Genomic DNA, 27,687 nt, shown 5'->3' on the forward strand with positions numbered 1-27,687 from the left:
TCAAGTCCAAGTCTTCTAGCAGTAATACTCTCAACACAATAAGATCATTACATTGTGTGCTATGCAAATTGGAAGTTTTAATTAATAGTTGAAATACCAACTGAGGGGAAAACTCTGAAGTCTAAATTGTAAGTATCAGGCTTTTCTGCACAAAAAACATCCTAACAAGGATGCCTCTGAGAAATACAAGTCCAAAGGAAAAAACATGTTTGTTATCTGTGAACTTCCTTTAATGGAGTTATTAGGATTGTTAGGTGGAAAGATATACAGGAGCAGCCAGAAAAGGGGAAAAGGTTCTACGAGAAAGCCGCCCAGATATGGTTCAAAGAAAAAAACACCCAAGCTCTGCCCAGATAGGGGGTCCTATTTAAAGACAACAAAGGCTTTGCAGGGTGATAACTTTCTCACCTATCGGGACCAGGCTAAAACAATTCCAACCAGATCTCAAAGTGGCACAATGAACAGAACCAAGAACTGCCAGAACCATACCTCAGCCTGGGTAAGGTCATGCTCCATGAGGGGGATGGTTATATAGGTGGACCTGCAAATCAAATAGCCCCACCTTGTCAGCCAAAGAGGCACTTCCTAGCCAGAATGTAATATGAAGGCCGCCTGCCTAAAAATTCAGTACCTTTATCTCCTTTGACTCTGGCCTGCTCCTCCCTTGGAGTGTATTCAAATAAAATTTGTACTCTACTCTGCTATTGTGTCTCTGCCTTTCAAAATTCTTTGTTGCAGTGGGGACAGGAATGGAAGAGAACTCAACCCATAACAGAGTGATCATCATCTGGTGTTTAATCTCATTAAACCTAGAAAATACAATGCACCCTCATAACAAATAGGTTATAAATAGATAACATTATCTGATGAGAATTCAACTTAATATTTTTATAGATTGTTCTTTAAGAGACCTATCATTCAAAGCTATACAAAATTACAAGTTTCCCATACTGAGATAAAATATTTCAGTACAGCAACCTAAAAACAAAATGCTATGATAATGTTGTAAGAATTTTATTCACATCTATAAAATCTAAATTCTTATTTTACTCACCACATATTCAAATACAAGTGTCAGTGTCTCCTTGGTGTGGATGATGTCATGAAGCAGCACTATATTAGCATGTTTTAGTCCTTTTAACAGAGAAGCTGTAAAATAAAGTGAACAAAGAGACAATGAGTAATAATCAACTGATAAGATTTCATTATCATTATGGTACATTATCAGATGAGATTTTCTATTTTCCCATTTTTCAAGCCAAAAACAATTCAGAATCAAGGGCAGAGGAACAAAGATTTCATTTAGATGAAGATCCTCCCAATTACTTCACCTGTTATTGTTATTAATCTTTAGTTATATTCCATTGTGGTCAGAGAACATACTTGATATGATTTTGGGTCTTTTAAATTTGCTTATGTTTGTTTTATTACCCAGGATATGGTTTATCTTGGATGTGCCATATGTATGGAATATATTTTCTGCTGATACTGGATGGAGAACTCTATCAATGTCAATTAGATACTCTCGGCTGATTTTTTCATTCAGTTCTTCTATATTCTTGCTGATTTTTTGAATAATGGTTCTACTCATGACAAAGTGAGGGACACTGACTTCCCCAACTGTGAATGGGGATTTGTCAGTTTTTCCTTTGAATTCTACCAGTTTTCGCTTTGTGTATTTTGAAGCTTTGTAATTTACTGTATATACATTTGGGATTACTATGTTTTCTTTATAAGTTGGTCCCTTTATCAATATATAATGTCTCTTTTTATCCCTGGCAATGCTTTTAAGTCTGTTTTATCTGATATTAATTATAGCCATACAGCTTGATTTTGATTGTTTACATTATGTATCTTTTTCTTTTAGCCTACCAATATCATTATATTTGAAGTGAGTTTCTTATGGAGTATCTCATTGGGTCATATGTTTTTTAGATCCATTCTTCCAATCTCTGACTTTTAACTTCTATTTATAACATTTATACTGCATGTAAATATTAATATATTGGATACGCTGTCTTTGAATCTATTTTCCCTTGGGTACCTTATAATTTAGGCCTCATATCTGATTTGATTTAGCCTTTTCTTCTATATTTCCCAGGAATGCAATTATCATTCATTTTATTCCATTTTGGTTTTTGTCCACTTCTCTTCTTAGCTTTTGCAGTTACAATTCAAGGTGGATTTTTTTGTTTGTTTCATACACCCAATGGCCTGAATAAAAAAATTTAGATTACCATGTTGTGTATCGTTTTCTTTAATTTCATGGCTGATTTTTTTGTAAAGCATTTTTATCAGCTGAAATGGATTGATACATATTTTCTGATTTTTTATAGCTGCTCTATATAGATGTGGACCACCCTGTTTTATTCCTATTGGTTAAATGGGCTGGGTTCTTCACTGGAGAGCCCTCTCCCTGGTCAATTCTTACCTCCTCTATAAAGTTTTAATGGATGGTACTGGAGGGAGAAACAGAGAGGATTTGGAGTGTTTTGTTTCTTTTTCATCTCCACAGGATCCTTAATCTCTCCCTTTTCTTTCTTTCATTACTTTCACTGCCATATCTTCAAGGGGTACCATTGTTTCCCTATGTATCTGAACCTCCCCCAGAAGCAATGCTTTCCAATAACTGCCATTTCCAGTCCCACTCAGTTTTGATCTCCTTTTCTGTAGTCAGTGTTATGAACTACATGGAGTCCCAACCTTTTTCTGGAGTTATTTTTCTGGATTCTACTAAGTCTCCCATACCTTCTACTTTTTTCAGTCTCTTAAACTTCTCTTAAGCTTTGCCTGTGCCATTCTGCAACCACAGGCTTGTGGCTGTCTCCCAGGGCTCTTGAAGGTGTGGTCATGTGTGATGTTATTTGCTTTCTCTGTTGGAAGTATGACTTGTGGAGGAGAGTGAGTGAGAAGAATCAAGATCAGACAGCCACAATTCCAAACCCCTTGTCCTAGATCAAGGCCTGATCAGTAGTGACTTCATTTATTTACTGAATGTTATTAGGTTCCCCAGGGGGATATATATATCCCACTGGTATAGATATTGGTCTATTATACATATATGTAGCTGTCTAATCCTTGAAAGAGAAAAGGGCCTGCTGTCATCCAGCAGCTCTTCCTCAAGTTTGATCTGTTTCCTTTTACTATGAGATCAGCACTAGCCCCCTTTCTCAGTCTGATGACAGATAACACTCATGTTCAACACAGGACCCCTTGACACTTCCCCTCCACAAATCCAGGGAAGACCAGCTAATAATGCTGGCAATTTCAAGATCTGGGGAAGGAACAGCTGGTTTTGACTCTTAAATTCCAGTCCTTCTGCATAAAATCCTCCTTTCCCTTGATTAAAAAAGCAATGAGACAACCCCACTTCTCCATAAACAGATTCACTGTGACACTGCTCATCTCAAAAAAAGAAGAAATTAGATTTCTTAACACTTTACTTTTTATGAATAATAACACAAAGGACATAATTGGGTTTTTAAAGAAATATTTCTTTAGGACTATCTCCATATAATGAATTGTGAAAAATGAAACTGCAGGACACAAAGACATTAAACGTTTACAAGACAATACTTATTAATTAAATAGTAAGTGGACTGAGTCTTACATCTTTCTAACTCTGTGTAAGACTAAAAGAACCATGAAAGATGGGAAATATGTAAAAAAAACAATGTACCATCAATAATCAAAAAACTTATTAAATAACTGTATGGGCATTTTATGTACTATAAAGCCCGAGTGTTAAGTTGAGGATAAACTCCTCTTCACCTCTCAATAAGACCAGAAATAAGCAGAATTATTTCCCCCTACATCAACCACCATTAAGGTAGAATAATGAAAAAGCAAAAGCTTCCTCTATCATCATTATTTATTTTAGTAGCACTATGTGTTCAATTTTGGTTTTTGATATACAGGTTGAATAGAACATGGAAAAGTATTTTGCCGGCATTCTGTCAAGAACTTGTCATCATTCATTTATTCACCGAGTACTTACTCACAACCTAATTAGTGGCACTGGGAACCTGGACAAACCTTGAATACTTCATATTCAATAGTACTGTAAAACCACATCTTCAAAAGAGATTTTCCTTAACACCAAGATAAACCCTAACATGAACAATCCACTCTGGGTGATGACAGTGAGTGAGTGCAGGTCCATCCATTACAACAAATGTGCCACTCTGGTGTCATTTTTCAAAATTCATTATAGGGACATCAGACACTGATAGTAGGGAAGGCTGAGGGGGTGGCAAGGTGGGTAGGAATTACATAAGAACTCTCACTATTTGCCATTTTTTTCTGTGAACCTAAAATTGCTTTAAAAAATAAAGCCTATTTTTTTTATTTGAAAAAGAAATATACCCATGTTTTAACATACTAAGGAAGCAAATCTAGATTACTCGCTATTTTTCTCAAGTAAAATGGAATTTCAGATATGCAATCACCACACAAAAGATGCTGAACAAGCATACTCCACAAAGGTAGAGATAAAGCATGTAAGCATGTAAGCAGAAGTTCTGGTATGACTTCAATGACTGTGAGCTCCCCCCGGGATTAGAGTGACTCTTACTGTCTTGAATTTGTTGCCTTTCCCAGGCAAATCTGTTTCAGGATAATATACTATATCCTTAACCCCAAGATAAGCTTTATACACATAACTGGTCCAAAGAAGATCATTTAGACCAAGAATTTCTTGGTGTGGCTGGTTCTAGCACTGAAAGACAAATGTGTTCCCTGTGAAACTGAATAACATCAGGATGTAGTTCAAGGCCAGTGAAGTCAAGCTAACCATTGTGAGGAGGCCTTATCTTTCGCCTCATACACATCTGCCATGAGCAAGTTAGTTTCACAGGCTAAAAACCTTAGAGTAAAATACCTACAAAATTATTTTAATAGTGCTTTGAGCAAATGATTACAAAATTTACAGTAACAATAAAATCACAGCACACGAATTTTGAAGCAACAACCATTACCCAGAGAGCAATAGAGTTTAGTATTGCTAATTCCAAAATTTACAATCTTCCTTCTTTTAGTTATTCATCTAGCCCACCAGCCTTAAGCAAGCAAACCTTTCTTAAATAGCTGGCTTTCAGATATTAATATCAGGACAAGTTCACATTTCCTCATTTTAAAAAGGACAGGTGCCTCTGCACTAGTTCTAAGGCAGATTCATCCTCAAGAGTTTAATAATTCAAACCACAAAAGGGTATCTGAAAATGATTGCCCAGTATGGTACTTCATACCTAACCTGCAGAAGAATACATACAGCTGAAATGAGTTAAGAACCAAATGACTACCATGTAGTATGAAAGGAACCTGGCTTTATAAGGCAAGTTTTGGAGATATGTTATATATTATTGTCCAATCTTGTCCAATTTCATTTTTCAAGTTATCCCGTCTTGCCAATATGTTTCAGCCCCAGGCAAGTTCACTATGGATTCAATGTGACCAAAGAAAATGACAGCAAAACGTTCTTGGGGTGAAAGGGTTATACCCAACTTTGTTCTCACAGTGGCAGGTCAGTCACTAAAATCCCGTTCACTCAGAGCAAGTATGCATGCAGCAGGCAGGCCTCTGCCTCTGGGTCCCTCTGTCCTCACAGCCATCCTTTGGGTCCCTCTGTCCTCACAGCTATCCTCTGGGCCCCTCTGTCTGCACAGCCGTCCTCTGGGCCTCTCAGCACAGTTGTCCCGCACAGCCATCCTCTGGGCCTCTGTCCTCAGTGATGCCACCACTCCAGCCTCTGCTCTGCTCTCCTGCAGCCTTGCAGCCCTGCCACTGTGTCATGCCCAGAGCACTGGGTGGAGCTCTTTTTATGGTCAACAGCCATGAACTGCCCACAGGTGTGCAGTGAGCTAGTCAACCAGGGCCAGGAGAGAATCCTGCTCACAGTAACTCTCATTTTATCCAAGCTCCACCCCTCCAGGATTATCTCCTCTTAATCTATGTGCCCTTAGTCCTCTGCAATGATCCCTGTGCAAGGAAGCTCGAACATTGTTCTCCAGCCTCTCCAGCAAAAAGTCTTGCAGACACGCAGGCCGGACTCATGCCTCTGTCTCTTACCTCTGCCTCTTTGGTCTTAATGGCTGGAACTGCTGCTCTGGTTTCAGTTGTTGCCATAGCTTAGCTTCCGTAAGATCCTATTTGGCTTCCCATCTAATTTCCTTCCATCTACTCCTGCCAGTATCAAATTAACCCACATCTGGGTCCTCGTAACCCTTACAAGGCCCCTCAAATTCCTCCTGTGAGCAACAGGTCTTCTTTCTTTCCGGATTCTCATTGCTTCAGCTATTGTACATGTCATCTTGCATTTTGTAATCACTGCCTCAAGGCGGGCTGCACTGTCAGGGAAGACAGATTTCCCATCTCTGATCCCGACAGAACAATTCCATCCACACCTAAGTCCCACAGCCACCAGCTCAGCCTGAGTATAGGGGCAGACCATAGAGTGCTCCACGACCTGGGGAGGGGGCTGCTCCTCTCCTTCGGGAACTTTCAGCTGCTGGGTCTTTATTTTCTTTACAACCACTGGGCATGCTTTGGATACAGGAGGGGCCAGTGCCTCCGGTACCCCCGCTTTCATCCTTCCCCAGCTCCTCCATTTCTGGGGCTGATGGCACCTTTCTCTCCACTCCCCTGAGTGTCTCCTCTGTTACAGTGCCTCGCAACAATGCCAGCTCAATCTTTAGAAGGTCTCTTACCTTCAGCTCAATGTTGGCACCTGACATTTTCATGCCACCTCCGCCTGTGCTTCCCTCAGGAGTTCGTCTTTTTCCTTGATGGCCTATTCCTCCTTCAGAACACCTGGCAGAGCTGCCATCTTGTCTCCAATGGCACCTTGCTGCTGGAGCTCTCATGCAGCCTCCTCCCGCATCAATGCCATGTCCTTCCTCAGGGAATCCACAGAGGTTTGCAGCTCGCGTTCTCGTGCCGCCATATCTTGGGTGTCCTCTGTAGACTTTTTTAATACTGTGAGAAGCAGCCAACCCACAGCCCCGCTGCCTCACAGACACTCTGCTTCTCAAAGGATCTAGTTATTATACCAAGGGCCACCCCTACAGCCTCAGGTGTCACCTCCACTTGCCTCCAGTCCTGGAGTGAGGATTGGTCCTCTAAGAGGCAAGCCACCTCAGACCACATACCCATTGGGGGACGATCTACTGTCTCCCCATTCACATGAGCAGCACGCTGAAGCACCCCTCCCATAAGGGCAGCCTGTCTTTTTCCTTGGTCAACAATGAACCCTGCTGACTTTCGCCAATTGTCTTGCCAATGGGTTTCAGCCCCAGGCAAGTTTGCTATAGATTCAATATGACCAAAGAAAATGACAGCAAAACATTCTTGGGGTGAAACTTTATTCTCACAGTGGCAGGTCAGTCACTAAAATCCCGTTCACTCAGAGCGAGTCTGCATGCAGCAGGCCGGTCTCTGCCTCTGGGCCCCTCTGTCTGCACAGCAGTCCTTTGGGCCCCTTTGTCCTCACAGCCGTCCTCTGGGCCTCTCTGTCTGCACAGCCATCCTCTGGGCCCCTCTGTCTGCACAGCTGTCCTCTGGGCCTCTCTGCACAGTCGTTCCGCACAGCCGGACTCTGGGCCTCTGTCCTCGGCGCTGCCACCACTCCAGTCTCTGCTCTGCTCTCCTGCAGCCTTGCAGCCCTGCCACCGTGTCATGCCCACAGAGCACTGGGCAGAGCTCTTTTTATAGTCAACAGCCATGTACTGCCCACAGGTGTGCAGTGAGCTAGTCAACTAGGGCCAGGTGAGAATCCTGGCCACAGGAACTCTCATTTTATCCTCATCCCCTCAGTTAGTCAAATTCAGTTTGACTTACCATCAGCAGCTCCAGAAGGTACTAAAGCTCATTTCACTGGGTACCCCACACCCTGAGGATACTGTGTCTTAGGATGTTTTGTTTTTGTTTTTACTTTCCACCCCCATTATCACCTTTGTTCTCTCACCAATTACACAAAAATTATTTTTTATTTCTTAAAGTAATGTTTCCACACCCATTATTTCCATTGCATTCTTCCTACAATTTCAATAAAATCAAATTCCTATCATCATTCATCTTGGGAAAAGATATTTTTTTCCCTGACAGTGACTAATATCATAGAAAAGTCATGTCATTTGTTGTATGATATTTTTGTTTTAGATGAAGACTAAAAGCCTCCACATTTCATTCAAAGAGGTCTCAATTATTACAGATTTTAGATTTCTAAATACATTTATATATACCTTGAAAACAGCCTGCCGTTTACATACCAGTATTTGTATTTGAAAGCAACCCCTCTTTTGAGATTAACATAATGAATTTGTGTTTGGAAAAAGAGCCACTAGTTTCAATGCTGATGGCAGAAAAATGGCACTGAAGGGCAGAAACCATCTACAGTATCTACCAACATTGGCATAAGTGACAGACCTGACTAACTTGGAGGCTGTCAACAGAGCAGCCACGGCTCCCAGCAAGGTGCCAGATACTGTAATTTCTGCTGTTACTAAGGCGAGCGAGTCTCCTGGGCTGCCAAGTCAGCCTGATGATTAGCGCCTGCAAGTTTTAAAGCCAATATGTCTCCCTTTGCAAGACAAACATTGTCAAAATAACACTCCATGTCATCCTAATAATATCACAAATACACCACATGTTATTTTCCCATCGTTTACCTACAAAATGAATCCTGTAACACCAGCACTAGTAACTCCAGCACGCTTGGTTTCCCCACAGATTTTAAGTAAATGTATGGCAGCATTTCCAATTCATTTCAGCAGTAAGGTCTGCAAAGGTACAATTGTACACAATGTAAAATACTTGTAATTAGGGGTTTAAGGTGAAAATTCTAACAATAGTTTGAAGGCTGTGATGTTGAAACAATACAGAAAGAGAAAAACACTGTTGCTCATAAAGATAACTGTACCTCTGACAGTCCCAGTCATACAGAAGGATACAAAAAGGACTCCCTCAGTTTGGCAGAAGATTTCTGATACTCACTATTGGCCATATTTAAACCTTAATTTCCAGGTTTGATAATAAACATTCTTTTAAGTGTCCACTCTGACTGAGAAGAGATAAATTTCACCTACATTCTAATGTCATCATGATTAAAATAAATTTTCAGTTAACAGAAGAATTCAGAATATGTTCATTTTATCAGATTCTCACTATACTGGTCATTTTAAAAAGCAATGTTAGTGAACAAAGAAAAGATAAACAAAACCCCTTAATATTTCAGATAGTTTTGTACATCATTATTTGATATCCTCCTAGGAAAGGACAGATCACAACCAAACACAAACCATCCTTGCTCACTCCCCATTGTAGTGGAAAGAAACAGTACATTCACATTTTCTGCTCACTTTTTTTAATGTATTCTTTTTCAGTGAGATGGACTAGATAGGCTGCTACATGACTTTTCTAGAGACAAAAAGTACTACCCATTAAAAACCCAAGTAGCCAGCCACAGCCAACCGAATCTCAGGCTACAAACACAACAGACATGAACTTTGTTTTCCACAGCCGATAACTCTAAGACTGCTCAAATCACTTTATACTGTAAATAGTAAAACTACTTACTTTCAATGAGAAGTTCTATCCCACTTACTTGCCAGTGGATTCTAAATATTTTCATAGCTAAAATATTCTGAACAGGAAAATCTTAAGGGTGAACAAAAACAACAACAAATACACTCAAACAAAGACAAGATACTTGTTTGTGACTGCGATGAGACTGTGATGAGTAGATGGTCTAGAAGGGAGAAAGGAACATGTTTGCACCCTGAGAATGGATGCACAACTTGTACATGGTTCTTTAAGGGACGCTGTCTACTTCAGCTAGAAATGCTGTGGTTCTTCTCAGTTCTGAACCTTCTCTTTAGTGATAATCCAGTAAACAGACACACACACATACACACACATACAAATAAATGTGTCTAAAAGAATACATACAAAGTAAAAGAATCAGGTTAAAAAATGGAATCCTGTCTCTGACTCCATTTTTGCTTTTTATAGTCTATACAGATATACATAAAAAGAATCAACTTTGTGTAATGGGGAAAAGAGGTCATAGCCAACCCAAGACACAAGGTAAAATAAATGTGATGTCACATGAACTTAATTTAGCTAAAATCACTTTCAGGACTTAGACATGTTTTTTGTTTACCATATGTCATCCAAATACAGAAAGATAATACTAACAGGTTAGAAATACTTAACAGGAATCTCAAAAATTGTCCGCTCTTCATCCAAAGTCTGCTGTTTTTGCTATTTGTTTTGCAAATAGTTTTTCTATTTGGGGATGGACCAAAATTGAATCCCACAGCATATTCTTCCTTTTCTGCTCCCCTCCTAATTTCCCCCAAAGTCACAGACCTGAAATGTGGTACTGGAAATTACAGCCTCAGCCATCCCCCTTGCCATCAATACCTATTTACCTACCACCTGACTACTACTAAACAGCAGTCAGCTAGGGGCTATTTCCACATTGCTGCCTCACATGACCACATCAACTGCTTACTAAATCATTTCAAAGAACAAATTCCTCTGTTAATATAGCTTAACCACATGAAACTGTCAATATTTGACATTTTTGACCTCCTAGCACAGCAATTTCAGGTGGTTCAACTTAATAGAGTTTACCTGGTTTAAACCACTTTTAATTTTTTCCCAAATGCATTGTTACTTAACCATAGTTAATATTCAAACCAATTAATCTGTACCCAATGGGTAAGAATTGACTCTGCATAGAAAAAAAAAAAAGGAAGAATCTGCTCATCAAACTTTGGGAATAGCTGAGGGGAAGAATATAGATATATAGAAACTATTTAATATTCTACATGTACCTTTCTATATCAATTGAATTGTTTATGATAAAGATATGTTCATTTTATAATAAAAAAGATCTGGAAAAGTTCTTTATTACAAGTAGATTGGTTAAAGAGAACTGAAATAGCACTAGGGAAGGCACACAGATGCTTAACTACACGATTAGTATGTGACTATAATAATGAGACCCACCGGCAGGGTGGGTCTTCACTGTCAGTCCTGCTCCATGGGTACTGGTGTAAATCCTTCCATCACAAGGGTCTCTCTTCCTTTCGTGAAACAGTGCAGGCCTTGTATCAGCCTCTAGTTTGCTCTTGTACCACATGTTATTCCAAAATGTTGTGTTTCCTGTCTACATAGTTACTTCCCTGCATTAATTTACTCACAACAGATTCATAGTTTATTGTCTCCAATTTACTCCCAGGTGAACCTATAAATGACTTCCCAGCTAGCTGCCTTTCCATGCTCAAGCTAAGCTGTTCCTCGCTACCACTGAGCATACAGGTAATATACGAATGCTTGACCCATGGTTCTTCTCTAGTGTAAACATCTTGCTTGTAATCTTTATAGATGCAAATCTTACTAAGCAACAGGTTGAAGGATAGTGGTGGTTATGCTCCATTTACTATCTCACGCAGAAAAGAGACAACTTAGGAGCTAAGAGTTATTGATAACAGAAGAGCTGGGTTTTGTCTGGCTATATAATTACTAAGTTTAAAAGCTATTGGGTAGTTTTCTTTATATGATCAGTTTTACCCTTTATTACTTGTTGGTTACATGTATAATCACTAAGAATACTACAAAGTATGCAATAAAAAAACATGTGGTTTGGCACTAAGCCCCTTATGTCTTCTGGTTAAGGAAAATAAACATTTATATCATAATAGCATCACCTTTTGACTAGCTTTAAATCAACCTCTCTTTGCAGGTAAGTATCTGAATAGCTAGTATTGTAATATTTTACAAAAATAAAGATAAGTTTAAAGTCAGAAACTATTTTTTTTGTCATGGCTGCATGTCCCAGGACCTAAGGTTCTACACAAAGGTCACTTGACTATAAGACATCAGCCAAGTGGTGGAGCACTGTCAGATTCCTCCACAAAGTAGAGTAATTTTGCAGCATATTTCCAGACACAGAAGACTCCACCCCCCTTTGTCAGGAAGTAGTCTGCTCATGTCACCACAGTCAAAGTCACAGGCCCACCATGAAGTTCTTCACAAAGTAATCCTTCCACTACCACATCAAAGTCAACTGACGTCCTTGATATCAGTGCAAATTTACTAGGTCCCATCCCAAACATATAAAATCCAAATTGATGGGGGTGGGGCCCAGGAGTCATCCAACACATGTTTAGCATTTACTATGTGCCAATCACTAGGCACAAGGAAAACAAAGACAAAATTCTTGTCCCCATGAAGCTTGTATTCTATATTTCAACCAATCTTTCTATTTATGCTTATGTGTCCTAAAGTTTGAAAATCATTCTGCTATGCCTTTGATATGCGAGAATGGGCAGCATGTTCATGGTGTATGTGTGTTTATGCATGTAGTTACAATGCAAGCTACTCACTGTCCCACAAGCAAATCAATAGAAACAGCAAGTCAGTCCACTAGTTCACTTACCTAGATCTCTCTTCTTCTCTCTCTCTCTCTCAAACACACACACACACACACACACACACACATGCACAAAGCCACTGAGAAAGATTCCACTGAAAGATATAAAGTCTTGGACTAGAAGGCAGAGAGAATTCTTCATTCTGAAAATTTGATGGTATTTTGATGTGTGCGGGTTTTTTCCTGTTCAGTTCAGAACACCCAAAAATGTCAGATCATTAATTATGTTTTCCAATAATGAATAAAATGTTGCTAAGGTCATGATGGTGTGGCCTTTTCAATCCCCCAGCAATTTCTAAATCTGTGAAAGAGAAAGGTTCCTGTGAAGCACTGCGATGAGCACTGCAGCAGAACCAGTGCTTTGATGCAAGGTGCCAGTGGCGGGTCTACAGACTCAGCGCATCTCTAGCATGAGCACAGGAGGAGGAGGAGAGAATATAACCAATGAATATGAATTCTGGGTGGGGTTAACTCTTACCCTTGAATATCTACTGAATTGAAATTTCAAACATACCATTACTTCATTTGGCTGAATAACAAGGTCAAAGCTATAAAAATTAAATCAGAGCATAATTCAGTGGGAAGTACACAGTCCCAGAGCCCTGAGTTCCTCCCAGCACCAGTTAACCTTCAGGCAGGCAATCACCTTCACTCCTACCTCTCCATGACAACACTCAGGAAACTGTCCCTGGATCTGGACAAGTCTTGAAGTCCTCCATGCTGCCCTAGTCAGTAGTGGTCCTGGTGGAAACCTAAGCTCCTCTCAGCCTTGAGGGAACTCTGTCACTTAGGGGAAGGTCATTCATACCCTCAGTCTCAATTTGCTCCCTTCCCAGCAGGGCTTCCTCCCCTTTGGTGTTCAGTGATACTCAACTGCTAATGACATGCTGCTGGGCCCACACTAGCACCACTTAAAATGTTCAGGAGTTCTACAAGATATTTAATCTAAGAAAAGCTATAAGGGGTTGTGTCAGGGATTGCCTTTCAACCATGGTGGCAGGACTGGCAAATTCCCAGCCTCTCATTTTTCTTCTGCTTCATTCTTTAGTCTACTGCAGTATTTGAAGGAGACTTTCCTTTATCTGCAAATACACAAAAGCAAGATAGGAAAACAAATATACCTATAGACGGTAAAGAGATATGTCAAGTGTTCAGTATCCAGAAGTGTACAATGATAAAAATAAAACTTTATGCAAAGTAACATGGGCAAAGTGTTATTTAATGAGTTTGGGGAGAGACTCCAACTTTTTCTAAAAATAAGGACTTCGTAAATCTCTACAGAAGCCACATCAGCCACAAAAATTATAATAACTTAAAATTTTTTATTAGAGTCTCATATTATCTTCTTTCATGTCACTACTTGTCAGAAACTAGAAATATCTTAGTAATGCTGGGTTTTATGCAATATACTATAGAATTGCTTAAGACAAAACATTTATCTACTATAACTACATGAGTAAAGTAAAAGACAAGTTGTACATTACATATTTTGTGTTTCTAAATTAGCAAGCAACTTCAGATTCATAGTAGTTTTAGAAAAAGTAGCCATCCAAGAAAATGACAAAGGGGAAGAAAAATAGTCTCTCTACTATAGTCTCAAATTTTCCAGAAATTTCATACCTCTATCTCCACCACTACCAATCAGAGGAACTGGGGGAAGGGATAATTTGATCACATGTTCATCCAGGTAGGAAACTGTGTGACTCCTGACACTTCAAGCCTCACATGTGTGACCCCTGGAGGGGCTTTCCTTAGTGTCTCTGCAAGGTACGTTTGTTTCTAGTATGGACAATAGCTCCTGCTCATTCCATACAACCTGCCTTACATACAAGAAGGTAATCCCAAGAACTATGGCAAACATCCACCCATTATTACATTATGACCATTTTCTCAAATGCATTCTACCTCCTATTAACCCATATTCTCCTTCCTGATAAAATTTCACCTTGTTTCATATACATTATACACCAACACATACATGTGAGTAAAATCTTAGTACATTATAAGTACATCTACAATTTGACTTAAACACAAGGTGACTGACTCATTGTGGAACAGTCCCCATAGAATTGTAAAGCTGAGTGTCACCTTCAACAGCATCTAAACCATCCCTTTATTCGGCAGCTGAGAAGACTAACATATACAGATGTTTGGCCTCAAGTCTCAAACCCTGGCCTCCTGACTCCTGAAACAGCACAATTCTGTTTCCATGTTTCCATTATCAAAATAAGCATCATCTGCTTCTCTCACTGCCTTGGCTTTCTTGTCTTCATTTCTAGGTTTTTTGCTATGGTGGTGGCTTCCCTCTATCTTCAAAGCTTTCCAGGTGTTGAGGGCAGAACACCTGAAGCTCAGAAGACCTGAAGGACATCAGAGGCATCAGATGCACCTGTGCAACTGCTCACAGCATCACCACCTGGATAAAGGGGTTTAGAATATAGCAACAAGCAGAGAGCTAGAGGAGAAATTGCTGTTCAGACTGGCTTTTAAAAATTGCCTTTATCTGATCAAGTCACTATTTTTCCTGAAACCTTTCAATGGCTGCTTAACAGGACTTACAAGGACCTGCACGACAGAGCTTTGGATGGAGTCAGCCCTCAGCACCTCCAGCTCCCTGCCACACTACACTCTCGCCACTGTGCACATCTCGCTGATCTCCAACTCACCATGTCCTCCCTGACCTTTGGGATGCTGTTTCTTCCATTCCCTCTCCCATAGGCTCTGAGTCTCACACAGTCCTACCATCTCTTCAGATCTTAGCTAACACTTCCTTTGGAAGTCTCTGCTGACCACCGAGGCTCAACTTAGGAGCCCTTCTTATCAGTCCCTCAGCACGATGAGTTGATGAGCTGCCCCTTCCCAGTGCTTTAATAACTGATGACTAATTTCCACCTGTCTGTATCCCCACACACTAACTCATTATTTGCTCTTACTCCTGCTGATGTACTGACAGCACTCAATTCAGTGCCAAGTTTATAGACGACGCCTATTAAGTGCAGATTGAATAATGTGTGCACAAAAATAAATAAAATCCTTAAATAATTTCCCATAAATTGCCACAAACAGCACAGCTCCTACTATTGCACTAGGCTGCAGACTGGTTATCATTACAATGGGCTCAGTTTAGCCTGGATTTGGTGATCAAAAGAAATGCTCATTTTGTAATAACTGACAAACAATCCCATTGTGTAATAACCACAAACACTGAGGTGATATCTTTCACTGAATTCTTTTAAATGCAAAGAAACATCCTATAGGATGCCATTAGTTTTCCTTTCAAAAGTAGCCGGAATGCTATACACTAATGCCACAACTAAAAAGGCATTATTTACTTGCACTCATATATCAGATATTAAGGGATGGTAAAAGATTTGTTTCAAACTACACTTTATTTCTAAAAGATCATGTTAGAAACTAAAATTACATCCCAATGTTTTATCCAGCATGAGATAAGCTCATAAACAATTGGGTGGTATCAATGAGAAAAGGAAAAAGATGCTCTAAACCCTATGTAAGTTTAAGCAGATCAAATCCAATCCATCAACTTGATTTGTTTGGTCTATGCAATATTTTAGAAATTTAGTAAGTATTTAAAAATCACTGGATTTCACAAAAAATGCACAACTCACTGGATTTCACAAAAAATGCACAACTTTGGCTTTTCTAGAAAAATCAGATGTAGATGTAGATAAAAGTTGTATGTCTAGAGCTACACAACTGGCCCCTTACACAAGACATCACTGCCATGGAACCCTCCTCACCCCCGTGAGTAGCTTTTATAGACTATTTGATGGACCTCCAAGTTTGTGATCTCTGATTATTTGAATGTCACATGTAAAAGTCCAACATCACTTTGATTGCATAAGCAAAATAACAATTATGTGGAAGCTGGAAGCGGCCAATTCAAACGGGGTTTTATGAGTCCCACAAACCAACAGAGTCAGAAAGGGGACAAGAACAAGGCAGAAGTTATTACAGGGAGATCAAATTCCCACCGAAGAACAGACAGAAATGAAATCATAACCATTTCAAACTGCTCATCTCAAAGCCTCAATGAGCCCCACAGGGTGGAACAGGAACTCCTCAGGGTTACTAGCACAGGACTTTTTTTTCCCATGTCATTTTGAATATAGATTCATCAACTGAAAGGTCTATTTGAAGGCCTGGGAGGACATTTGGTCCATCTGATGCACTTTTTCAGGTAAGACCGTTGGGGCCCAGAAAGACTGTCAAAAGTCATACAATGTAATATGTCACTTCCCTTCTCTAGCCCTCTTTTTCTCCAGTTAATTCTCAGGGACTTAGAAAAAATGTCAGGTAGGCACTGAATGGCTGATATCTACATTGTAAGACAATGAGAAATGAGGAACCAAAATGGACTTATTCAAGGCAGCAACAGTGAGAAGCATAGCCAAGTTGGGCCAAGAGCCAGGCCTCTGATTGCCAAACCATTATGCCAGGCTTCTCTCTGTAAAACTGCAGCTTAAAGTCTGAGAAACCTACAGTCAATGCTTATGATATCCCGACACACCCCACTCCCCAAACATACAAAGAAATGGACCAAACAGGGAAGAGGGCAGTCATCAGGCAGGAAACCTAAAGCATGAAACTCAGCAAATTAATTCAAATAATATTTAATGTTGATAAGAACATAAGGAAATAAACACACTCATACACTATTTGAGAGCAGATGTTACTGAGGTGGGAGGGGAGATTAGCCAACATCCATCAAAAATTAAAATACTTCTCCTAATCTTTGAACTAGCATTTATCCTTGAATTTAGAGACACAGACACAGAAATAAGCAAATATACATTAATAAAAATGTTCTCCTCAATTGTTCTCAATAAGCAGTGAAAAATTTGAAATAATCTAAGCTGTCCATTGTGTTCCAGTTAAATAAAATATGGCATATTCGTATGCCTTCTTAATGGGTTTCAGCCCTGGGCAAGTTCGCTATGGATTCAGTGTGACCAAAGAAAATGACAGCAAAATGTTCTTGGGGTGAAACGGTTATACCCAACTTTATTTCCACGGTGGCCAGTCAATCCCTAAATTCCCATTCACTCAGAGCGAATCTGCACGCAGCAAGCCAGTCTCTGCCTCTGGGCCCCTCTGCCGGCACAGTCATCCTCTGGGCCTCTCTGCACAGTCATCCCACACACCTGTCCTCTGGGCTTCTCTGCATAGTCGTTCTGCACAGCCATCCGCTGGGCCTCTGTGCTCAGTGCTGCCGCCACTCCAGCCTCAGCTCTGCTCTCCTGCAGCCTTGCAGCCGTGCCACAGTGTCATGCCCAGAGCACTCGGCAGAAGCCCTTTATATAGAGTCAACAGCCATGTATTGCCCACAGGTGTGCAGTGAGCTAGTCAACCAGAGCCAGGTGAGACTCCTGGCCACAGGAACTCTCATTTTATCCACATCATATAACAAAAAACTGTGCAGCCATTAAAAACAATGCAATAGTTCTATTACAGGTACTAATATGAAAATATGTCTGAGATATATGTATAGTGGGGGGGAAAAACATCATATTGAAAGTGGTATGTGTTTAAAAAGGAAGTGGAAGTGTGGATAAAATGAGAGTTCCTGTGCCCAGGATTATCACCTGGCCCTGGTTGACCAGCTCTTCCCAGTGCTCTGAGCATGACATGGTGGCAGGGCTGCAAGGCTGCAGGAGAGCAGAGCAGAGGCTGGAGTGGTGGCAGTGTCGAGGACAGTGGCCCAGAGGACGGTTGTGCGGGATGACTGTGCAGAGAGGCCCAGAGGACGGCTGTATGGACAGAGGGGCCAGAGGCAGAGACAAGCTTGCTGCATGCAGACTCGCTCAGAGTGAACGGGATTCTAGTGACTAACCTACCACCTGGAAATAAAGTTGGGTATAACCCTTTCACCTCAAGAATGTTTTGCTGTCAATTTCTTTGGTCACATTAAATCCATAGCGAACTTGCCTGGGGCTGAAACCCATTGGCATGACAATTGGCATAGTCAGCAGGATTCACTGTTGACCAAGGATAAAGATAGGCTGCCCTTATGGGAGGGGTGCTTCAGCAGGCTCCCCTGTGAATGGGGAAACAGTGGATCATCCCTCAATGGGTATGTGGTCTGAGGTGGCTTGCCTCCTAGAGGACTGGGCAAGTGGAGGGGTCACCTGAGGCAGTAGGACTGGCTCTTGGTATAGGAAGCAGATCCTTTGAGAGGCAAAGTGCCCGTGAGGCAGTGGGGACTGTGGGTTGGCTGCTTCTCACAGTATTAAAAGGGTCTACAGAGGTAACCCAAGAAATGGCGGCACAAGAACACAAGCGGCAAACTTCTGTGGATTCCCTGAGGAAGGAGATGGCATTGATATGAGAGGAGGCACCGTGAGAGTGCCAGCAGCAAGGTGCCATTGGAGATGAGATGGCAGCTCTGCCAGGTGTTCTGAAGGAGGAAGAGGCCATCAAGGAAAAAGACAAACTCCTGAGGGAGCACAGGCAGAGGTGGCAGGAGAACACCAGCTGCCAAGCATTGAGGTGAAGGTAAGAGACCTTCTGAAGATTGAGCTAGCATTGCTGCGAGGCACTGTAGCAGAGGAGGCACTTGGCAGAGTGGAGAGAAGGGTGCCATCAGCCCCAGAAATGGAGGAGCTGGGGAAGGATGAAGGGGGGGTGCCTTCGGTGGTTGTAAAGAAAATAAAGACCCAGCAGCTGAAAGTTCCCCAAGGAGAGGAGCAGCCCCGTCCCCAGGTCGTGGAGCACTCTATGGTCTGCCCCTATACTCAGGCTGAGCTGGTGGCTGTGGGACTTAGGAGTGGATAGAATTGTTCTGTCGGGATCAGAGATGGGAAAGCTGTCTTCCCTGACAGTGCAGCCTGCCTTGAGGCAGCAATTACAAAGTACGAGGTGACACGTACAGTAGCTGAAGCAATGAGAATCCGGAAAGAAATAAGACCTGTTATAGGAGGAATTTGAGGGGCCCTGTGAGGGTTACGAGGACCCAGATGTGGGTTGATTTGATACGGGCAGGAGTAGATGGAAGGAAATTTGACAGGAAGCCAGATAGGATCTTAATGGAGCTATGGCAACAAATGAAACCAGAGCAGCAGTTCCAGCCATTAAGACCAAAAAGGCAGACACCAGAGACAGAGCCATGAGTCTGGCCTGTGTGTCTGCAAGACTTTTTGCTGGAGAGGCTGGAGAACAATGTTCGAGCTTCCTTGCACAGGGACCACTGCAGAGGACTAAGGGCACATAGATTGAGAGGAGAGAATCCTGGAGGGGTGGAGTGTGGATAAAATGAGTTACTGTGACCAGGATTCTCTCCTGGCCATGGCTGACTAGCTCACTCACACCTGTGGACAATACATAGCTGTTGACTCTATATAGAGATCTGCCCAGTGGTCTGAGCGTGACACGGTGGTAGGGCTGCAAGGCTGCAGAAGACCAGAGCAGAGGCTGGAGTGGTGGCATCACTGAGGACAGAGGCCCAGAGGATGGCTGTACAGGATGACTGTGCATAGAGGCCCAGGACAGCTGTGTAGGATGGCTGTACAGGCAGAGAGGCCCAGAGAACAGCTGTGCGCACAGAGGAGCCCAGAGGCAGAGACCAGCTTGCTGCATGCAGACTTGCTCTGAGTGAATGGGATTCTAGTGACTGACCTGCCACCTGGAAATAAAGTTGGTATAACCCTTTCACTTCAAGAATGCTTTTCTTCCAATTTCTTTGGTCACATTGAGTCCATAGTGAACTTGCCTGGGCTGAAACCCATTGGCAAGACAGGGAGGAAATGGATATACTCCAGTAGCATGGACAGAGGTTGCCTGTGTTGAATGATACTGGGCTCAGGGGAGGAAGTGTGGGTGGAGTAGTCATTTACTTTTACTCTTATACTCATTATTAAGTTCAATGTTTTTTACCTAGATTATCTTTTATATTATAAATGTAGCTAACTAAAAAATTAATGAAAAAATATCTTAAGAGTCCTGTGTGCTTTACTCTCTTCTCAGTCAGGTATCTATTTAACCAACTGATTATTCATTCATGTAGCTCACATTATTGAGCACCTATGATCAGTATGTGATCATCTAACCTTAGAAGATGTGGAATCGTAAGTGCTGGAAGACTTCTAAGATTTTACTCCTCTAGCAATACAAACCAAAATCATACCATGTGTGGGTTAGCTATGCGGTAGACAAGCATCAAGAAGAATTCCATATTGCTTGGTATGACCTGCCTAAAGAAATGTTCTGATGAGAAAAATTACCACCTCTGCTTCCCTAACTAAGATAGAACAAATGAAACAAAAAGCAGCTGCCTCACCACACCCTACCGCCACCTCCCACCAAATGTGCTGATGGAGTCTTGGAAAGAAAGAAGGTAATGAGAAATAAGGTTTAGCTTACCCCCTCCTCCTATAATATATAGAAGTTTAGGGGCAACAGGCCAGCAAGAAATTGAACTGTTCCCGACAAGGGTGAGGGGAGGGAAGAGGGGAAAATGGCAGGACAGAGGTCCTTCTAGAGGCTGAGCCCCAACGTGAGACTGCTAGGTGCCATTTTGCTTATTCAGATGATGCTTCTTTCCCAATGAATCACCTCATAAAACCAAGGCAAGCAATGGGCCCCCAGCCAGGGGATGACTGCTCATACCTACAGCTGTTCACACTTACCCTCCTGCCCAGATGGTAGTCCTAACCTCCTCTGGCATCCCTATGGACTGAGCAACTGATGTGTTTGCATCTGTTCCTCTTTTCCTGCTACCTTAATAAATTTCTTTGTCCTGCTTTAGCACTTCAGATACTGCTCAGTTTGATGGAAACACGCAATTGGGCAACTTTTGGCAAATTGAGATGGTCTGCTGCAAATATCCCTGGAGCTAGCATAGAGAAGGTTCAGCAACAGCACAGACTGGGGCACCTCAAAGAAAAATCTTACCTAGACCCTCACTTCGAGCAAAACTTCTACATTCAAGGGGTAAGAAGGGAACACAAATAAATTTACTAGCACAGATCTGTGTGAGTGCCATGAGAGAGGAAGAACTGAAAGAGTAAGGCAATGAAGAGGAGGGAAAGGAAACTCCCAACTGGGGAAAGTGTGGAATCTTGTAATACAGGCGTCATCAGAGCTGCCATGGAAAACTTAATGATATGCCATAAGGAGATGGGACATTCTAACTCAAGGAGTGCAGGGAAAGAACAAGAGTCAGAAATGGGGAAATACTATGAAATACAGTTGACCCTTGAAAAGTGGGGGGATTAGGGACACCAACCGCTCCTGCAGTCAAAACTCTGCATGTAATTTTGAACTCCCCCAAAACTTATGGACTACTATTGGCCAGAAGCCTTACCAATAACATAACAGTGAATTAACAGATACCTTGTATTTTATGATGTATCTTTACAATAAAATAAACTAGAGAAAAGAAAATGTTTTTACAAATTGACACAAACATGCAAAATATTTTCCAATAAACTTACTGAAAAAAAATCCATGTATAAGTGGATCCATGCATTTCAAACTCAAGGGCCAACTGTATTTTGGCTACAAAACAACATATCAAAGGGAAGTAACAGGGATGAGGTTTGAAACAAAGGTTTGGGTCTCCACTGCTCAAGTTCTTATGGAGCTTAATTATTATTTACAAAAAAGAGGGTACAATTAAACAGGACCCAAATTTCTAGAAGATTCATCCAGTATGATGAATCAGATAGACAAAATGGATTGCTGTACAAAAGGGGAAGTACTCTCACATCAAGGAATTATCCAAATGTACTATTCTAATGACAACTTGATGGAAAAACTGTTAATGGATGGAAACCAGATTACTAACTGCCATACTACCTCAGTGACACAATGGTATCAACAAGGGAAAAAAAGACAATTCTCATTTTTTCAGAAAAATTCATATAAATGTTACAGTAACTGAAATAAAAATGTACATGTATAATAAAAAGGTTAGCACTGAATGGTGCCTGTTACTTGTCATAACAATAATGTAATTTACTATAACAAGTCTTATGAGAAGATTTGTTGGGAAAGTATTCACATAAATGTCACCAGAAATGAGAGCTGCAGTAAAAACAATTTCCATTTGCCCACATATTTTATATTTGAAATTGGACATTTCATTTCCTGCTAGTTTTAAATCACCACTTCATTTTGAAGAAAAAAATGGGTTCAAATAAGGAACATACTCAATCTTCTGATGGAAATTCCTCCTAGAAAATGTTTCCATTAATGATTTTAAAAAACTAAGAATAAAATGAAACAAAAAAAATGAGATAAAACCACTAATGTCCAAAAATGTTTGACCAGATTTACATAATATAATTTGTATAATTTATCTTCAAAAATACAGTTTTAAAGCTACATAAAAAAATGTAGTTTTAAAGCTCAGAGAGATATGTAATACAATACTTAGTTCATAAAATGTTAAGAGAAATCATTCATCCAATAAATGTTTAGTGAGTGACTATTATGTGAGATGGATGGTGCTAGGCACTGCAGACACAGCAGTGAACAAAAGACAAAAGTAAGCAAAAATTCTGCCCTCATGATGTTGATATTCTGGTGGGAAAGAGAGGAAAGGAGGAAGAAAGGGAGGGAGGGAGAGAGAGAGAGAGGGAGGGAGGGGGCCGGGAGGGAGGGAGGGAGGGAAGGAAAGAACAAACGGCAGGGCAGGGAAAGGAAGGAACGAGGAAGGAAGGAAGGAAACAAGGAAACAGGAATGGTATAAAATATAAAATACATTTGCAGAGGCGGAGCCAAGATGGCGGCGTGAGTAGAGCAGCAGAAATCTCCTCCCAAAACCAGATATATGAAATTATAACATATATGAAAATATAACAAAGACACCGCTTCCTAAAATAGAGACCGGAGGACACAGGACAACATCCAGACCATATCCACACCTGCGAGAACCCAGTGCCACATGAAGGGGGTAAGATACAAGAATCACACCCGAGGGCCATGAGCGCCCCACCCGCCAGCTCAAGGCGGGAGGAGAGGAGTCAGCAGGGAGGGAGAGGGAGCCCAGGACTGCTGAACACCCAGCCCCAGCCATCCGGACCAGAGCGCAGACACAGTGCATGCGTGGGGTCCTGGATACTAGGGAAACAGGGCGGCAGGACCGGTGAGCGGGTGCCTGAGGCAGAAGCCAGAGAACAAAGAAACGGGAGCGGCGATATTTTTTTTCCCTCCTTTCTTTCATTTTATTAATTTATTTTTTTTTTGGCGAGTGCTTTTTGGAAGTCTTAAAAAGACAGGGACCCCAATATTAGGGAAACAGGGCACCAAGACAGGTGAGCAGGTGCCTGAGGCAAGCGCCTGAGGACAAAGAAAATCGTGTGTTTCCCTTTTTTGTGTAATTATTTATTTAATTTTGTTGTTGTTGTTTTGGTGAGTGCTTCATGGAAGTCTTAAAGGGGGAGGGCGGGACACTTAGACTAGAGGCAGGGAATCTGGGAATATCTGGACACTCTAACCCCCTGGGCAGCAGGGATCACGGAGGCCCCTTACAGAGATAAACAGCTACCCGGCAGCTCCCCCTCCAACGCAGCTCCACCATTTTGAAGCAGCAGCGCAAGCCAACCACGCCCACCGCAACAGCAGAGATAAACACCATAGCAGCCCGGCAGGAAGCAGAAGCACTGTCTGTGTGCCCATGTCTGTGCACAGATGCCCAGAACAAGCCACTAGAGGTCGCTGTTCTCCCAGGAGAAGAAGGCCACAAACCAACAAGAAGGAAAGCTCTTGAAGCCATCACTCATACCAGCTCTGGAAACTATCTCTATAACCATGAAAAGGCAAAACTACAGACAGACAAAGATCACAGAGAAGACAACTGAGGAGACAGACCTAACCAGTCTTCCTCCTGAAAAACAATTCAAAATAAAAATCATGAACATGCTGACAGAGATGCAGAGAAAAATGCAAGTGCAATGGGATGAAGTCTGGAGGGAGATCACACATGCCAGGAAGGAGATTACATAAGTGAAACAAACCCTGGAAGGATTTATAACCAGAATGGATAAGATGCAAGAGGCCCTTGAAGGAATAGAAACCAGAGAACAGGAACACATAGAAGCTGACATACAGAGAGATAAAAGGATCTCCAGGAACAAAACAATACTAAGAGAACTCTGTGATCAATCCAAAAGGAACAATATCTGTATTATAGGGGTACCAGAAGAAGAGAGAGGAAAAGGGATAGAAAGTGTCTTTAAAGAAATAATTGCTGAAAAACACGCCAAGCTGGGGGAGGAAATAATCAAACAGACCACGGAAATACACAGAACCCCCAACAGAAAGGATCCAAGGAGGACAACACCAAGACACATAATAATTAAAGACGCAAAGATCAAAAACAAGGAAGGACTTTTAAAGGCAGCTAGAGAGAAAAAGGCCACCGATAAAGGAAAACCCACCAGGCTATAATCAGATTTCTTGACAAAAACACTACAGGCCAGAAGAGAATGGCATGATATATTTGATACATTGAAACAGAAGAGCCTGGAACCAAGGATACTGTATCAAGCCCGATTATCATTTAAATATGATGGCAGGATTAAACAATTCCCAGACAAGCAAAAGCTGATGGAATTTGCTTCCCACAAACCACCTCTACAGGGCATCTTACAGGGACTGCTCTAGATGGTAGCACTCCTAAAAAGAGCACAGAACAAAACACACAACATATGAAGAAAGGAGGAGGAGGAATAAGAAGGGACAGAGGAGAAGAATCTCCAGACAATGTATATAACAGCTCAATAAGCGAGCTAAGTTAGGCAGTAAGATACTAAAGAGGAGAACTTTGAAACTTTTGTAACCACGAATTTAAAGCCTGAAATGGCAATAAGTCCATATCTCTCAATAGTTACCCTAAATGTAAATGGCCTTAATGCACCAATCAAAAGACACAGAGTAACAGACTGGATAAAAAAGCAGGACCCATCAATATGCTGCTTACAAGAAACTCACCTCAAACCCAAAGACATGCACAGACTAAAAGTCAAGGAATGGAAAAACATATTTCAGGCAAACAACAGCGAGAAGAAAGCAGGGGTTGCAGTACTAATATCAGACAAAATAGACTTCAAAACAAAGAAAGTAACAAGAGATAAAGAAGGACACTACATAATGATAAAGGGCTCAGTCCAACAAGAGGATATAACCATTCTAAACATATATGCACCCAACACAGGAGCACCAGCATATGTGAAACAAATACTAACAGAACTAAAGGGGGAAATAGACTGTAATGCATTCATTTTAGGAGACTTCAACACACCACTCACACAAAAGGATAGACCCACTGGGCAGAAAATAAGTAAGGACACAGAGGCACTGAACAACATAATAGAACAGAAGGACCTAATAGAAATCTACAGAACTCTACACCCAAAAGCAACAGGATATACATTCTTCTCAAGTGCACATGGAACATTCTCCAGAATAGACCACATACTAGCCCACAAAAAGAGACTCAGTAAATCCCAAAATATTGAAATTCTACCAACCAATTTTCAGACCACAAAGGTATAAAACTAGAAATAAATTCTACAAAGAAAACAAAAAGGCTCACAAACACATGCAGGCTTAACAACATGCTCCTAAATAATCAATGGATCAACGAACAAATCAAAATAGAAATCAAGGAATATATGGAAACAAATGACAAAGCCCCAACATCTGTGGGATGCAGCAAAAGCAGTATTAAGAGGAAAGTGTATAGCGATCCAAGCACACTTGAAGAAGGAAGAACAATCTCAAACGAATAGTCTAACATCACAATTATCGAAACAGGAAAAAGAAGAATAAATGAGGCCTAAAGTCAGCAGGAGGGACATAATAAAGACCAGAGAAGAAAGAAACAAAATTGAGAAGAATAAAACAATAGCAAAAATCAACGAAACCAAGAGCTGGTTCTTTGAGAAAATAAACAAAATAGATAAGCCTCTAGCCAAACTTATTAAGAGAAAAAGAGAATCAACACAAATCAACAAAATCAGAAATGAGAACGGAAAAATCACAACAGACACCACAGAAATACAAAGAATTATTAAAGACTACTATGAAAACCTATATGCCAACAAGCTGGAAAACCTAGAAGAAATGGACAACTTCCTAGAAAAATACAACCTTCCAAGACTGACCAAAGAAGAAACACAAAAATGAAACAATCCAATTATGACCAAAGAAATTGAAACGGTAATCAAAAAACTACCCAAGAACAAAGCACCCGGGCCGGACGGATTTACCTCGTAATTTTATCAGACACACAAAGAAGACATAATACCCATTCTCCTTAAAGTGTTCCAAAAAATAGAAGAGGACAGAATACTCCCAAACTTATTCTATGAAGCCAACATCACCCTAATACCAAAACCAGGCAAAGACCCCACCAAAAAAGAAAATTACAGACCAATATCTCTGATGAATGTAGATGCAAAAATACTTAATAAAATATTAGCAAACCGAATTCAACACTATATGAAAAGGATCATACACTGAGACCAAGTAGGATTCATCCCAGGGATGCAAGAATGGTACGAAATTCGAAAATCCATCAACATCAATCACCACATCAACAAAAAGAAAGACAAAAACCACATGATTATCTCCATAGATGCTGAAAAAGCATTTGACAAAATTCAACATCCATTCATGATAAAAACTCTCAGCAAAATGGGAATAGAGGGCAAGTTCCTCAACATAATAAAGGCCATATATCATAAACCCAGAGCCAACATTATACTGAAGAGCGAGAAGCTGAAAGTTTTTCCTCTGAGATCAGGAACTAGACAGGGATGCCCACTCTCCCCACTGTTATTTAACATAGTACTGGAGGTCCTAACCATGGCAATCAGACAAAACAAAGAAATACAAGGAATCCAGATTGGTAAAGAAGAAGTTAAACTGTCACTATTTGCAGATGATATGATATTGTACATAAAAAACCCTACAGACTCCACTCCAAAACTACTAGAACTGATATCAGAATACAGCAAAGTTACAGGATACAAAATTAACACACAGAAATCTGTAGCTTTCCTATACACTAACAAGGAACGAATAGAAAGAGAAGTCAGGAAAACAATTCCATTCATAATTGCATCAAAAAGCATGAAATACCTAGGAATAAACCTAACCAAAGAAGTGAAAGACCTATACCCTGAAAACTTCAAATCACTCTTAAGAGAAACTAAAGGGGACACTAACAAATGGAAACTCATCCCCTGCTCGTGGCTAGGAAGAATTAATATCGCCAAAATGGC

General features: G+C 41.0%; 1 protein-coding gene across 8 annotated transcripts in view; it reads right to left on the reverse strand.

Annotated features, from left to right (window-relative positions):
- CDK14 (cyclin dependent kinase 14) overlaps nucleotides 1-27,687 on the reverse strand; it is an 835,688-nt gene that overhangs the window by 382,774 nt on the left and 425,227 nt on the right. For all 8 annotated transcript variants that reach the window (XM_073238870.1, XM_073238871.1, XM_037019857.2 and 5 more), the window contains one exon: nucleotides 1,055-1,149. In XM_073238870.1, the coding sequence (XP_073094971.1) occupies nucleotides 1,055-1,149 (95 nt within the window). The remainder of the gene's footprint in view (nucleotides 1-1,054; nucleotides 1,150-27,687) is intronic.

The sequence above is a fragment of the Manis javanica genome, chromosome 6 (genome assembly GCF_040802235.1).
Source record: "Manis javanica isolate MJ-LG chromosome 6, MJ_LKY, whole genome shotgun sequence".
Classification (NCBI taxonomy): Eukaryota; Metazoa; Chordata; class Mammalia; order Pholidota; family Manidae; genus Manis; species Manis javanica.